The sequence below is a fragment of the Acinonyx jubatus genome, chromosome F2 (genome assembly GCF_027475565.1).
Source record: "Acinonyx jubatus isolate Ajub_Pintada_27869175 chromosome F2, VMU_Ajub_asm_v1.0, whole genome shotgun sequence".
Taxonomy (NCBI): domain Eukaryota; kingdom Metazoa; phylum Chordata; class Mammalia; order Carnivora; family Felidae; genus Acinonyx; species Acinonyx jubatus.
Window position 1 is genome coordinate 29,303,120 of NC_069394.1, and position 15,361 is coordinate 29,318,480.

Genomic DNA, 15,361 nt, shown 5'->3' on the forward strand with positions numbered 1-15,361 from the left:
GTTTTTGAATAAATAACAAAAAAGATCATGGTAGTATGGTATCAGGGGTCCTGTAATATCATATACTTGCCCACTCTCCATACATAACAATATGCCAGGTGAGGGGTGCCTGCGTGGCTCACCCAGTTGAGCGACCGACTTCGGTTCAGGTCATGATCTCCCAGTTTGTGAGTTTGAGCCCCACGACGGGCTCTGTGCTGACAACTCAGAGCCTGGAGCCTGCTTCTGATTCTGTGTCTTCCTCTTTCTCTGCCCCTCCCCCATTCATAAATAAATGACTCTGACTCCGAGTCTCTCTCTCTGACTCAGAAATAATCATAAAAAAAAACAAAAACAAAAACAATATGCCAAGTGAAACCAAGCTAAAGGAAACCATCTTCAAGTTCTTCTTAAGATAGGAGAATAAATACTTAGACTGGTATAAATTCTTAATGCAAAGATTCAAATCAGGTACTTGAAACCTGAATCCTCTCCAAAGGCATCTTTATCTTTTTATTGTGATCTCCTACACAGAGAACAATGCATGAAATAAAGAGTTACCTCCGATAATTTAGCTCAAAAAGAATACTTGTGTAAACATATGTGGGTCAGGAATAGAATAGTGCTATGTCCCAGAAGCCTCTCACTTTGCCTTCTCCAAATCACTATTCCCTCCATCCCTTGCAAAGATAGCCTTTATATGGACATTTATGGTAACCACATTCTTACTTTTCTCCACTGTTTCACCAAAATATTCCGGTATAGTGTTGCCTCTTTTACTAACTTAATATAAATGGAATTATACAACTATAATTAGTATTTTTTAGTAGCTAGCCTCTTTTCTTCATTCCTGCTATTGTTTTAGAAAATATTAATATTTATTAATTTTACCTTGAATGTGCACATGATTTGGGGCACAGACAGTTTACCATTTTTCATTTAAAAAGAAAATAATGACCAGGTGGTTTCCAACACCCCAATTTTTACTGCTGGGACAATGTAATGAAAGCCAAGTCACATGTCCTATGTGTACAAACTTCAAAGTCTGTATCACAAGTGAGGATCAGAAAAACTGATATTACCTGTTTATGTACAGGAGCAAGAGAAAACTGCCTTCTCTTCTCCTCCCAGGAGAGAGAGAAAAGTTTATTCCTTAGACACAAGAATCCCTGATTGGAACTTGACCGTGTAGCTTTTACATTTTTAACCTTCACTTCTGTATTTTTCATTCTTTTGTCTCTTTGTGATTTGTTTGAGATGTTTTATTTTATTTTATTTTATAAGTTTATTTATTTTGAGAGAGAGAGAGAGAATGTGTGCATGTGCATGCTCACGTGCTTGCACAAGTTGGGGAGGGGCAGAGAGAGAGAGGGAGAGAGAGAGAATCCTAAGAACTGTGAGATCCATCTCAGAACCATGAGATCATGACATGAGCCAAAGTCAAGAGTTGGACACTTAACCGACTGAGCCACTCAGGTGCCCTGAGATGTTGATCTATCTCCAATTCACTAATTTCTCTTCACTGTGTCTAATCTCTTATTTCATCTTTTGAGTTCTTAATTTTGATTATGTTTTATTTTTAATTTCCAGATCTCTGACAAAATTCTAAATTTTGTCTATTTCATTAAGCACAGTAAATATAGCTATTTAAAGTTCTCCAATATCCAAGGACTCCCATTGGTCTTTTCTATTGCATTATGTTTCTGTTTGTTTTCATGAATGTAATATAATCTTCTGATGTGCTTCGCTTTTTGTTTTGCTTTTTATCTTAAAATTATAGATTCTTGGAAAGTTGCAAAGGTATTACAGCAAGATCTTGTATATCCTTCAGTTTCCCGCAATGGTTACATTTTGTGTAACTATATGGAATGTCAAACCAAAAAACTATCAGTTACCACATGTGATAACCACATGTAACCACAGATTCATATAACCACAACCATGATCAAGATACAGAACTATTCCATCACCATGAATATCTCTCTCAAGCTATCCCTTAGAGTTACAGTCACACCCACTCCCTCACCCTCCACCATCCTTAACCCATGAGAAAAACTAATTTGTTTTCTATCTCTATAATTTTGTCATTTTGAAAATGTGTTTTATATATACATATAAAATTATATAGTATGTGACATTTAGAAATTGACTTTTTTCATGGTTATTTTTCACTATGAGTCAGTGTATTAGCAAAATTGTAGAATTGGTCTGAGAGGATGCTGTAGTTTTTTTCTTTTTTCTTTTTTTTTTCAGAGAATTCTTCTGCCAAGTAACTGGTGTCCTAACACTTTGAAATAACCTTGGTTCAATTTTAGGGATTGACATTTTAAGAGACTGAAGTGTGCTACCTGTGAGGGCCTATCTTCTGGTTCACACTGCTAGCGATTTCAACCCAGAGTTTAGAATGGACACCATTTTACCAGCGTCAATTGTAGTTCACTACAATTCCTTCCTTTGGCAGACTCAGGACCCCAACCCCTACTCTCCTTAGGTTCTTAGCCTCTCTGCTCTCCCCTCTGTAAATATCTAACATCCTCAAGTAAGAGGAAGCTCGAAGCTTCTGACTTGCGTCTCTGAGCCTCTCTCCTTCTGAAGATTCTGGCCCAGTAATTATTCCCTATCTTCTTAAATTTGCATGACTTTAAGCACATGATTTTTATACACTTTGTCTAGATTTTCTAACAATCCTCAGTGGTGGGTGGATCTAAGTCATCTAGTTTCCTTATTACTGGAAATAGATGTTTCCTGTAGTTATGTTTCCTTTGACCCACACAGGTTTAAATGTTTTAAATTTAAATTAAAATATTTTTAATTTTTGTTTTTTTAAATTTTGTTTTATTTTATTCGAGGAGGGGGAGAGGTGCAGAGGGAGAGACAGAAAATCTTAAGCAGGCTCTGTGCTCAGCATGGAGCTGGACGGGGGGGCTTGATCCCACAACCTGAGATTATGACGAGCAGAAATCAAGAGTTGATGTGCAACTGACTGAGCTACCCAGGTGCCCCAATATTTTTAATTTTTGAATACAAATTGGATTATCTGACTTTTATTGCTATCTGACTTTTATTTTATTTACCTGACAAAAATCAGGTAAAGCAGTTAGTGGATACTGATCCCTTTAGGAAAAACACTTGCTCTCTATTTGGCTGAAGTCTTCCCTGATCCTAATTGTCTCTATCTGATACTTTATTAATTTAAATAGCATGCCTGCCTGGCCACTGTAAGCATTTTTATTTAAAGGAAATATGACTTTTTTTGTTCCTAGAACTTAGTTAGTAAATGAGATCATTACTCTAAATTTTGGTCATTTGTAAGTCTTTTCTTCCATCATTCAGAAGTCCCTAGTTTGGTGCACAAAGTAAGTCATATTCCTGTGCTGCTGTTATTAAATGACTGAGCCTCTACATAGCCAATTCTAAAAATGCCTTTTTTACCTCTTTACAGCCTAGCATCTTCTGATAACTCTGAACCTACTAAGGGTGTTTATTTACAATCTGTCCTTATTATCATTGCTGAAGAGAGAAAACTGGAAAGCATCCTCAGTCATCATTATAAGAGACTGACTGTAACAGAACAAGTCCCTTCACTACCCTTGATTCACTTGGTAGATTTACTTCTCAGAATCCGTTTTTTAACTGATTAACTTAGTGAATCATAAATGCTCCCCCAAGATTCACAGAATACAAGCAAACAAAAAATGTGATATGTTAAAAATTCTGTAAGATCAAAATCGTTATTTAGACCTTAATATCACCACTTTACTAGTGTCAATTATTTTGTAAGCATATATTGAGGAACCATGTTGCTCACATATTTTGCTGTTTCATGCCCATGTGTAGCTTCAAAATTATAGAAAGCTCTCAAAGAGCTTAAATTTTATCTGGGAAGACATACTACATAGCAAGCAATATAAAATATACATGAAATAATTCTATATATGTAAAATGACTGTATAAAAGGAAATGTATTATGTCATGAGAATGCCAATTAGAAGATTAATAAGAAATTGGGGATGTTGAACAAGAAAGGCTCTTGAATCTTTAAAAAGGTTCTCAGGTCAGATTTTGAGGAATGTTTTAGATATGGACTTACAGGAGAGAGAGGTGAAGTTATTCCAGCAAGTGGTATTTTTGGCAGAGGTTTTCTTTCCAGGAGCTCAGTCAGTCTACATTTACTCTTTTTCTGCAGAATTTTGAATGAGATTTTGGAGTATATGGCAAAGAGATGATGTTTTTTTTTTTAACGCCCAATAATATGTAGACAGTCAAATGTACTATATATAGAAATAGGGCATGAGAGAGAATCATGTGGATAGATAATCCTCTCCAGTAGCAGTTCTTTTTCCCTCCCTCTATTCAATAGAAATACCGCACTTTCTGAAGGAGGTAATAAGACATTTAATACACGAATACTGACCATAAGGAGCTTACATTGCTGTTAGAGGGCTAGTTACCAAAGTGAGAAGTTGAACAATATGTAGTAGCTATCTAGACATACAAAAAATGTCACAAGGCAGTGGCTGATAAATTAAAAAAAAAAATCAGGGCTGACAAGTCTTAGTAAAGCTCATAGGAGGCAGAATCTTTGGCGGGCTGGTTTGGAGGAAAAGGGATTCATAAAAGTGATGTAACTTTTATATCTATGGTAGGGAAACTATAGAGGTCCTCTAATCCAACTGGATAAATGTCTTCCATGACATCACTAATAAATGGTTCTTCCTTCATCCTCTCCAGGAATACAGAATTCACTTTCATGAGACACCCTATTTCAAGTTCCTGGAGAGAATGTTATTCCTTATAATCAGCCCCAAATCAACCCTCTTGTTAAATGTGATAGTGCTACCCAAAACTTCTCAGTCCCTGTGTCTGCCATCCTCAGGTGCTCCATTGTATTATAGACGTGCTGGCTTATTTGTTCCCTTGGCCTTTCTAGCTGTTTTGCAGGGCCTGAAGGAGCCACAGCCCCAGAACTATGGCCCTGAGAAACCTCTTATGTTTATCCCAGTGCAGTAAATACTATCACCTCTTATGTATGCTGTGCTGTGAAGCATTGCTCAGTATAGTGTGGTGGTGAAGAGATGCGGGTCCTGGAATCAGACAGACCCAAGTTAGAATCTTGGCTCTGTCAGTTATTAGTTCTGAAATCTTGGGACAGAGACTCCACTTTTCACTTCTCGGTTTCTACACTGCAAAATGGGTACAATAATACATGTTCCCTTATAGAGCTGGTGTAGGAATTAAAGATGAGAACACATTAGGAATAATAAATACTACTATTATTGTCATTGGTTCTGCTTTTACCCCTTTAACCTCTTCTTTTTCACAAACCTCAAATTATTTAAAGCTAGTTTTTGTGTCCTCTAAGTCTCTTCTGACTAAATATCCCAAGTTCCTTCAGTGTCTGCCTGTCCAATGTGAGTTTAAGTTTCTTCCACTTCTCAGTTGCTGTCTTCTCAAGATCCTATGGTGCCTTTGTGTTCCCTTTTAAATGTGAAGTACTAAAAACAGTATGTATCCCTGCAGGTGTGGTTTGAGGAGATAGTCCTCAAAGAGTGGAAAGAATAGGGGATTGAAAGAAGGATATTCTCACTGGAAAAAAGTGTAATAAGCAACGGAGAAGAAACCACAAATACACAAGGCATGCTTATCAACAAATGGGCCTAACCGGCTAAAAGGGAGTCATGGGGAAAAAAGATCTTAAAGTGGCTGGATTGTGAAGTCCCTGGAACTATGATACTATGGATTCTATCACTATAAAGGAAAACCAACAAAACTGTCATTATAGGAGATTTACTTCTCACTTGAAAGCAAGCAACCACAGTTTATGTGAGCTACTCACAAGTAGCAAAAAGTTACATTACAGCCATTCTTTTGCTTCCCTTAGATGAAAACAATCAATAACCCTACAATACTCCCAAAGGTGACTCCGAAAACTTGAGAGATGATCCACAAACCACACATTCCTTTTGGCTGTTGGCTGCTGCAATCTACTATGGTTACAAAGGTGGGTGATCCAAAGAAGTTACTCTGCTCTATCTTGAAAGTCATAACTCAGTAGCTTCACCTACAGATTTCCTTTATTCCCAACCCTTTCTTTTCTTACCTTTTGGTCTTTCTTCCATTCATTCAATTTGCATAATGCTTATAACCTTTTGGAGTTCATGCCCCACCTCTGCTGAGTATCAAGTTTACAACTTCAAACAAATTACTCAGCTTCTTTGTAATTCAGTTTCCTCTCCTGTAAAAATGATAATTTTTTTGTAGGACTCTAAAAATTAATTGTGAATATTAAATAAGTTAATGTATCTGAAATAATCACAAGAGAACATGGCAGTAATAAGTGTTATTTATGTTAATTTCTGCTACTTTGGGTCATTACTATTCATAATTCAACAGATATCAGACATTTGGCTAGGCACAGAGGATGCATAGGCAAAAAGAACAATCCCTTACCCTCAATGGTCATATTTCTCCTGATTTTGTGGGCAAGGCAATGACTTTGGAAATACATTGCTGAATAAAATTTATTAGGTACCATTTATTGTCTTTGTAATCTTGGATGAAACAATTCCTCTGAGCCTCTTTCCTCATCTGTAGAATGAGGATTAATAAAATCTACTTCGAAGATCTGTTCTATTAAATAAGCCAAAATATGTATACTGCCTGGCACAGGGTTGGAACTAAATATACTCCTTCCCCCATAATCCTACAGCCCTACCTGAGGCTGAAGGACCCAACCTTGAGTTTAGGACACAGCGATTTCTTCCAAAGAGCCAATCAGGAGTCTGAAGGTATAGCGGGAATGTCTTCAGGAAGGGCAAAAGTCAGGAGTGAGAGAGAACGGGGTGGGGGTAGGGCGCGGATGGAGACCGCCCCTGGACTACAACTCCCGGGATGCTCAGCAAGAAGGAGTGCCCCGCCCCGCCCCTCCCAACCGGCACAGCAGGCGCTGCCCACCCCGTGGAGCCCAGCGGCGCGCTGAGGCTACAAGTGCCACGGCTGGTAATCGGAGGACTTTCCCGTGGAGCCGCGCAGGAACAGGCGCGCGGTGGTCCAGCCGCACGTGGTGGTCAAAGCAGGGGTGAGTGACGGAGAGTGGGACCGGGAGGAGGCGCTGGGGCGAGGGAGAGACCCCCCCCCCCCCCCCGGGAGACTGGCGGAGCAGCGGAGCGCGTCCCCCACTCCCTGCCCTAGGTGCTTGCTTGCCTCGCCTCGGGGTATTTGGCGAACGCAGCCGGACTCTGGGCGCCCTGAGGTTCACCCGGAATGAATGGATTGATCTCGCAGGGAGCACCGCTTCCCGGAGCTTGCTGCGCGCTCTTCTCGCACAGTGAGCGCTGGACGGATCCCGAGGTCGCTTCCCCAGATCAGCCTCGCCCGTATTAGTTAGTTCCAGTGCAGATATTAATGTTTAGTTAATGACAGACGAAGGAGGCAAAGTGCTGTCCCCTCGCTTTGAGGTGCAATTTCATTAACCGCGCTCTTAACCAGAAAGACGGAGAGGCAGGAGACGGAAGGAAAGAGCCTTTAGCTGGTCCCATGGGATTATCCTTTCTCTACTGAGGATGGAAGCCCCGGATTACGGAGCTGCAAAGGGAATCGACTGTGCAGCTAGTATATCTCCGATGGAACAAGCAGAGTCTATCTTTTCTTTAAAGAGAGAGGGAAGCAGGAGACGGGAATTAAGTGGAGATTTCATTCCCTCTGTTATAAATGGGGAAGTCTCATGAGGGGCTCTGCCCATTTTAATCAAAAAAAAAAAAAAAAAAAGCCCAATGTGATGAGTTAATCGTGCCAAAAGTTAATCAGAGAACCTCATGTCTGAGGGCACAGCGAGATGATTTTTCATTTCAGGAATTGATCAAATACATTGTCACCACTTCCTTCCTGGAGGGATCCAGCTGTAGAGATCCGTATCCACTTGCTAAAGGAAAGTTCTGGTTCACTTGAATGTTTTTTGCATTTGGTCTTTTTGTATTTTGTTTTGTTTTTCTGTTTTAGCTACAGAGAAACTTTGGTAGTAGGAGAGAAGTGGTTTTTTTTAAAAACAAAACAAACTGTAACGTAGAGCAGCAAGGATGTGGATTCCCTCTCCCGTATTTTAAGTGAGTTGCCAGGTAGACCATTAGGTGAGCCTTACTTGTGCATCTGTGTGGGTTACCAGGTGTTGGAGCTGTGGATTGTGAGCATAATAAACCCACAAACCATGGTTTAAATCAATTATTACTGGAAAGCAAAATAAAGAGGGCCTTTGCTTGAAACTGCTGTACTTGGTGACAGTGAAAAGGGAGTCTATCCTGCAAAGGATGGTAGAAGCAGAGAAAGATAGGCAGTTTTCTGCTCAACCCAAAGTTCTATCACAGAAAGGTCCCGTGCTGTGGTGGGGGTAAGGGCATGTCATGGATACAAAGTGCCAAAGGTAATTTTGGAACTTTGGAAATAGCTTCTCACCTGCTTACCTCACAAACTGTTGACTCTGTGGGTTTATAGTTTGTCTTTTACTGTCAGTTTACTTCTAAATAAAAACTTTCAGATGGTCAATTTGGCATGCATGTTTCTTAGCAAAGTAGGCAGAGGGAGATGAACTCAGACCCATTCAGACGCAGTGAGCAAGAGTAGCAGACCTGTACCCAGAGCAGGTAGGTGTGTTGGGGGGAAGGGTGTGGAGTGGGCTGGCCCCTCATATTTGGCAGGGGTCACACAGTTAAGGCATGTTGTCTGCATACTTCTGGGTCCAGAACAAGCTGGTGTCATGTAGCCACAAGGGCTGAGAAAGAAAGCACAACGAACAAGCAAGGGTCTTGAAAATACAGGGCTGGTTGACTAAGGTCATTGGATGTATGAGGTGTAAGTTTAAGAAAGGTGGCTGATTAAACCAGCCATCTTTTACCCACTTCAGCTACTCAATCAAAATGCTGAGCCCCAGTTCCAATAAAGCCCAGCTGATGATGACATATTTGTTCGTCCATGGTGATGCTGTAAAGCTAATCTGTATTAGAATCTGTTCTGAACAAAGATAGTGTAAACGTAATTTAACTGAATTGTTGAGAAGTGTGTGCTTCCCCAGGTTCTCCAGAAAATCGCGGCTCTGCTAAAAAAGGTCCCTGCCTTTCTCATTTGTGTCTCTCTACAGGAAACTTGCCTTCTTATTTGAGGGATCCTGTCACAGTAATGTGTGAGTCCTTGGATAAATTTGGCTTGGTGACGGCAATGCTTTCTTCAGAGACACTGCTACTTCCTCTGTGCTTCTTTTCTACCCTGACCTAAGTTTCTCAGTGTTAATCCCGGTGATAAGTCAGAGGATTTGCCCTCTTCATACTTTCTTGCCACTAGGTATCCTCTCCTTTCTTTTACTCCTTTTAGAGGAATTGGGGCTGAGGTGTCTACAGTTGTGGCTGAAAAGGAGATGGGGACCTCAGGAGCGATACTCTTGGTAGTGCAGCCTTAGCTCTTGTTGGGTTCTTATCTGTGTTGCTGTTGGCAGAATTCTCAGAAGCTGCTGGGGGATGTCTGACTAGCTCCGATGGAGCTCCACTCCCTTGCTAAGAAGAGCAGCCAGGCTGTCCTGTGCGATGCTGGGGACTGGCATTCAGGAGGCCCTCCTGATGGCCAGGCAGATGCAGCAGCCATCAAAGCTGCTCTCTGCTGCCAGAGACACTGTACGTCAACACCAAAAGCAGCTGAGATTGAAGGATCTAAACTTAGTCCTTCTCCAGCATCCCCCTCCTCCTCTTTGCAAGACAGAGTTATTCAGACAGACTCCTTGCCACCAGGACCTCTCAACTCAGGGAACAACCAAATAACAGCAGGGCGGAAAGTCTGCAACTGCTGCAGCCAGGAATTAGAAACTTCTTTTACCTGTGTGGATGAGAATGTCAACTTAGAGCAAAGGAACCGATGCTCCCCTTCAGCAAAAGGGAGCAATCACCTGGGAGACGTTGGCTGGGGAAATCCAAACGAGTGGTCCCATGAGGCTGCCGTATCCTTGATATCCGAAGATGAGGATGATGTAAGTTCGGAAGCCACATCTTCAGGGAGGTCAGTTGACTATGGTTTCATCAGTGCCATCTTGTTCTTGGTCACTGGCATCTTGCTGGTGATCATCTCTTACATTGTTCCACGGGAAGTGACTGTGGATCCCAACACCGTGGCGGCCCGGGAGATGGAACGCTTGGAGAAGGAGAGCGCAAGGTTGGGGGCTCACCTGGATCGCTGTGTGATTGCGGGACTCTGCCTGCTCACTCTTGGGGGGGTCGTTCTGTCCTGTTTGCTGATGATGTCTATGTGGAAGGGGGAGCTATATCGTCGCAACAGGTTTGCCTCTTCCAAAGAGTCTGCAAAACTCTATGGTTCTTTCAACTTCAGGATGAAAACCGGCACGAATGAAAACACCTTGGAACTGTCCTTGGTAGAAGAAGACGCTCTTGATGTACAGAGTTAATTCTGGTTGTGAACTTCTTGAGGGTCTGCGTTAGCATTTTCTGTGAAAACCAACCAACCAACCACTTTTCTTAAAATTAACAGTGCAGTTTATTTGCTTGTCAGGAAATGCTCATTTCACAAACCAACAGCCAGTGAGTGTTTTTGTTCTATATGTATTTTTTATTTACAAGAAAAGCTGTGTTAAGATGCATTAAGAAACTACAACCAGCTACACCTGTCCTTGTAAAGAGCTGAGATTAATTAATCTATAATGGCCATCAGCTTCTGTTTCTATAGCAAAATATTTCTAACAACCAGCGTACAAATGATTTTTTAACATGGTATGGGGTATTCTTTGGACATTAAGAAGTCCTGCACACAGTAGGATCAATTAGTAACTTATTTTGTGAAAAAGAACCTAAGCACTAATCACACAATAAGGCTTACATTTAATTCTCAAAGGTGCTTATCCATTCTCTTGCTAAATTTTTTCTTCCTCTAATTTGGCTGAACATTAAAATATAGGGTTTTGAATTTGAATATTTTGAAGCTTGAGGATGTTGATTATTTTAAAAATGTAAGAATATATATGTTGTATTTATAATCATTCCTGTACTCAGAAGTGGTAACTAAATCATTAGAATAAACTTTCTAGGAAAAGAAAAATATATAAATCATTATTAGACCAATCTGAATTTAACCCAGAATGTTAGTGCCAGATATGAGCTGGTGTTGCATGCCCATTTTCTAGGTACAGTAAAATTAATTGCTTACGTAAATTTCATTTTCTGTTTGTGGTTTAGCTATCCCACAGGTTACCCGGGCTCTTGAAGTCTCCTGGTTCTCACACCAGAGAGGCAAAGCATTAGACATTTTTAATATATTTCCAGACATATAAACCTCTAGGCAGGTCAGATTAGCTCAGACACACCCAGGTGACATTTTGTTATTGTTTGGAGAAAATTTCCAATACAATTGCAGCTAGACTGTTAGAAACATTTAGAAATTGGTATCACTTACTCTTGGCAAAGCAACAAACCATTGCCCCAGAATGGAAGCAGTCCTTAAGCCCACAGCCAAAAAATTAAAAGATAAGAGTGACAAAGAGAGAGGAAACTGATTCAGTGGGAACTGCATCCTCATGAAAACTCGCCTCCTCCTAACATGGTCTAAGTGTCTCTCTCCGTTCCTCATCCAGGCCCTCGGAAACTGTGATGCCTTGCCTCATGATGTTTACACTTGCTCTGTGAGAGGCACGATGGGCGAAGTGGTCACAACTTTGCAAAACACATACCCAGTGTCCACACTAACACACTGTCTCCGTATAGTTATGGTTCGGGAAGGGGTAGGAAATGGAGCCTCAAATAGCTTGCATTTTGCAATTAATCTTTGAGGTGTTTCCATCCTCCCACTACAAGAGCTCTTTTAACTTCCATTAGTGCATTACCAGGATCTTACAAAGGGCTGGAACTTGGAATTTGGGGTGGGAGGGCAGAGATGGGTAAGTGAGAACATGATTTCTTTATTGATTCTAAAGCCTAATTCTAATGCCTGAAGTTTTTGTTGTTATTGAGGACTGGAATATGTGGGTGACTTTGGCTGGCAGAGTGTGTGAGTCAGGATGTTTATGTGAATGAGCTCCTGTTGATGTCAGAGATTGATTTGATGAGTTAGGTACACTGTGTGTTACTAAGGGTTAAGATGAAAATCAAAAAGGTAAGATCAGAAGATAGTAAAAATAGAGAGGGCAGGCATGTGAAAGAATTATTAGGTAAAAATGAGAACTTATGTGGACATCAGAGGAAGCTAGATGTAGCTGAATTACCTTATTCTATATAACAGGCTATTAACTGACTTGGAAATAATTGGAACATCATAAACGTGATTTTTGTTTTCTATTGCTGTTTCATCGTGCTTTTTGAAAAAAGTTTTTGTTTTATTGTGATTCTCATGTCACGGTTTATGCTGAAGCTGGCTTACTGGAAGTATAAATTCAATATTTTGAAGGTTTATAAATTATCAGATTCAAACCTGCTTGGGCCCCACCATACATTAAGTTGGGGCAATAAGGTAATGATATCCTTGGATGAGTGAGTAGGTCTGGGCTGTGTGTCTTTTAAAAAAAATACGTTAAAAAAATAATGCTTGTTCTTAAAAGCTAAGTGGGATCAGCTGAGTTTTGTTTTTATTTATTGGAGAAACATGATTAATTAGCCAAATTGTAGGCTAAACTGAATTAATGTGCAGCCTGATTTTCAGCTCATGAAGGAGGACAAGTTTGAGAATCAAGTGTTAGGAAGTTTTTCAATAATGTAAAACTGGATAAAGGAGAAAAAGCCAGAACTTTTCATTTGGAAACATTTAATGAATCTTCCAGTGCTACCAAATCACATACAGTTCTGATGTGATCTAAGGGATATATGTGTATGTATGTATGTGTGTATATATATATATATATATATATATATATATATATATCCATCCTATTATATCTGTATATGTATCCCAATTAGTAAAAGACATGCATGAGGAAAGACCTAACAAGTCAGAATATATTTCTTCCTTCCCTTCCTTAAAATTTTAAAATTGAAGTATAGTAATCAATACTTACTTATTTCAACACTATTTAAATCTGTCCATATGTAGGACACATCTCTTTCAAGTCTCTACTTATATGATGGCAGACTATTACTCCAAAAAGAACCAATTCAGAAATCATCTGGACATCTCCTATAGTGCTGTGTTGACACAGTTCAGATAACTGCCTTAATCAGCTTTCCTCCAGTATTCCCTTGTATAGCCCTAGTCGATCCTATCAGTGCCTGAATTCAAGATAAGGATTACTTGAATTTAAAGCCTTGGTAACACAAGCAACAAAAAGCCCTGGACTTTAGACACTATTGTTTCCAATCAGATACAGAGGCTTTGGGCTCTAAATATATTTATTTAGAAGGACTTTGGCAGATCAGGTGATTATATTACACACATTGAACAAATGATAGCTATGGTGTTGGTCTTGGATCCTACATGGAGATTATGACCTTACATCTATCTTTTTAACATGGTGCTGGTCATTGTCCATGAAACCTTTTATTGCTAGATCTGGAACAGCAAAGCTTTTTCAGAGGTCTGTGGTTTAGGTCTTAAACTTTTTATCAGGTGTTAAAAAACTAAACTAAAGTACTTTCCTAATCATAAAGCAGTTCATTGTTCAGTAATGAGGTCCAAAGGGGTGAGTACCAGAAAGAAAGCTTTCTCTATTACTACTGGGATCTATATGCTAATGGACAGTTTAATCCTATCTATCTATCTATCTATTAAATGTTTGTTTATTTTTGAGAGAGAGAGTGTGAGCAAGGGTGGGGCAGAGAGAGACAGGGACAGAGGATCCGAAGTGGGTTTTACTTTGACAGCCAGGCTCTGTGCTGATACCGGCAAGCCCAATGTGGGCTCAAACTCATGAACCGTGAGATCATGATCTGAGCCAAAGTTGGACGTGCAACCTGCTGAGCCACCCAGGTGCCCCTGATCCTCCTAATGGCTTTAATAAAAGGCTCCTTATTGGGGCTTAGATACTTGCCTGATACTGGTATTACATGCTTTGATGGCTACTTAAAATATCTTAGCTGAAAATACCTCCCTCTCATACTTACTTGTTTTAGGGACCCAATTGGACCAGTGCTGGCACATGTCCTTTGAGGTGCAAATTTAGACAAAGAGACTGCCCTACTAAATTCATTTGTGCCTTCCCTTTGTCCTCCAGAGTAAGGGTAGTGACTGAGTGAGCACTACGCCAGCTGAATGGCAGGAATTAGGGTCTGAACCCAAGCGGCTCTACTTTTTGTTGCTTCTTGTGACAGGCAAAAATTCTAGCAAGAGCATTTAAACATTTCAGCTTTCATCTTTCATATGTGCAATGACAGGCATATGCAAAACCTTACCTGGATTAGTCATCTAGAGTTAAGGAAAAAAAAATTCTATATATCTAGTAGGAGAAGGTTTTTCAATCTGAAGGTCAGATTCCATTGCGGCAATTACTGCCACCACAAAAATGTGGTCTGACCAAAGAGATTCACAACCTTCACCAATGGCTCACCTATTCAGCAAGATTTAATACCACCAGCTAGATTCCACTGTGACAAAGGAATAAGACAGATCCTTACAGTTCTCTGTAATGGGGTTTGACCTTTCCCAGAACTGGGCATAAAGAATGACTACAATGAAAAGAATTATAATGAAGTCTCACTGGCTTTTCCCAGCATAAAAGGGTTCATAAGAAAGAGAATTAACATATCATTGTCTTTCAGCTATATCATTTTATGGTTCATAGTACTCTATAATATTCTCTCCTTCCAACTTTTATGGTCAGAAGCCTTGGGAAATAATTTGCCTGATTTGTGCACTGACACTGTAAAAAGGGGGATGTTCTTTTAAATATGTAAAAGTGATTTCAATAATCTGTGGCTTACATTTAAGAGCATACCTGTAGTTTATGTTTGTTAATGCGTAAGTTTATGTCCACTCAAGTCTATATATGTATTAGGAGAATGTTTTATAATTGTAGAACTGTAATGCCCAAAGCTATTGTTAGAATAATTTTCTTATAGGAAACTTGGCATGCCTTAACATTGACTTTAAGGATAACAGAAGTCTTTCACAGGTCATGAATTAAGGATTTAGAATCAACCTCAGAATGAAATGCCATAATTACATAGATCTCTTTTGGCTGGTCAGCATCTCACAGATGTTTGATTTATTTTCTTAACCACTCACTCAATTTCGGGCTCATAAGAGTGTGGCATATTTAGAAGTTATTTTACCATGAATTCTTGTTTTATTTCAAGGAAATATGGGAAGCAGACAGTACTTTCCTCTGCTCCAAGTTTTAGCAATTTTCCTGTGTTTTGGGAAGAGCCAGTCTTACTCTCCCACTGCCATCTTTATGCTTCCTACCCAGGCTCTG

At 39.9% G+C, this 15,361-nt stretch overlaps 2 protein-coding genes across 3 annotated transcripts in view; one reads left to right on the plus strand and one right to left on the minus strand.

Moving 5' to 3' along the window:
- EMC2 (ER membrane protein complex subunit 2) overlaps positions 1-15,361 on the minus strand; it is a 451,211-nt gene that overhangs the window by 79,450 nt on the left and 356,400 nt on the right. For both annotated transcript variants that reach the window (XR_008292581.1, XR_008292580.1), the window contains exons 16-17: positions 6,695-10,457; positions 6,080-6,214 (exon numbers count right to left, since the gene is read on the minus strand). The gene's annotated coding sequence lies outside the window, so the exon portion shown is untranslated. The remainder of the gene's footprint in view (positions 1-6,079; positions 6,215-6,694; positions 10,458-15,361) is intronic.
- On the plus strand, positions 9,500-10,417 carry TMEM74 (transmembrane protein 74). Its single transcript, XM_015070430.3, has one exon. It carries the CDS (start codon positions 9,500-9,502, stop codon positions 10,415-10,417), a length of 918 nt encoding a protein of 305 aa, XP_014925916.1.

Bases quoted from the DNA above. Each gene is read 5' to 3' on its own strand.
- TMEM74 (XM_015070430.3), top strand. From the start codon at position 9,500: ATGGAGCTCCACTCCCTTGCTAAGAAGAGCAGCCAGGCTGTCCTGTGC.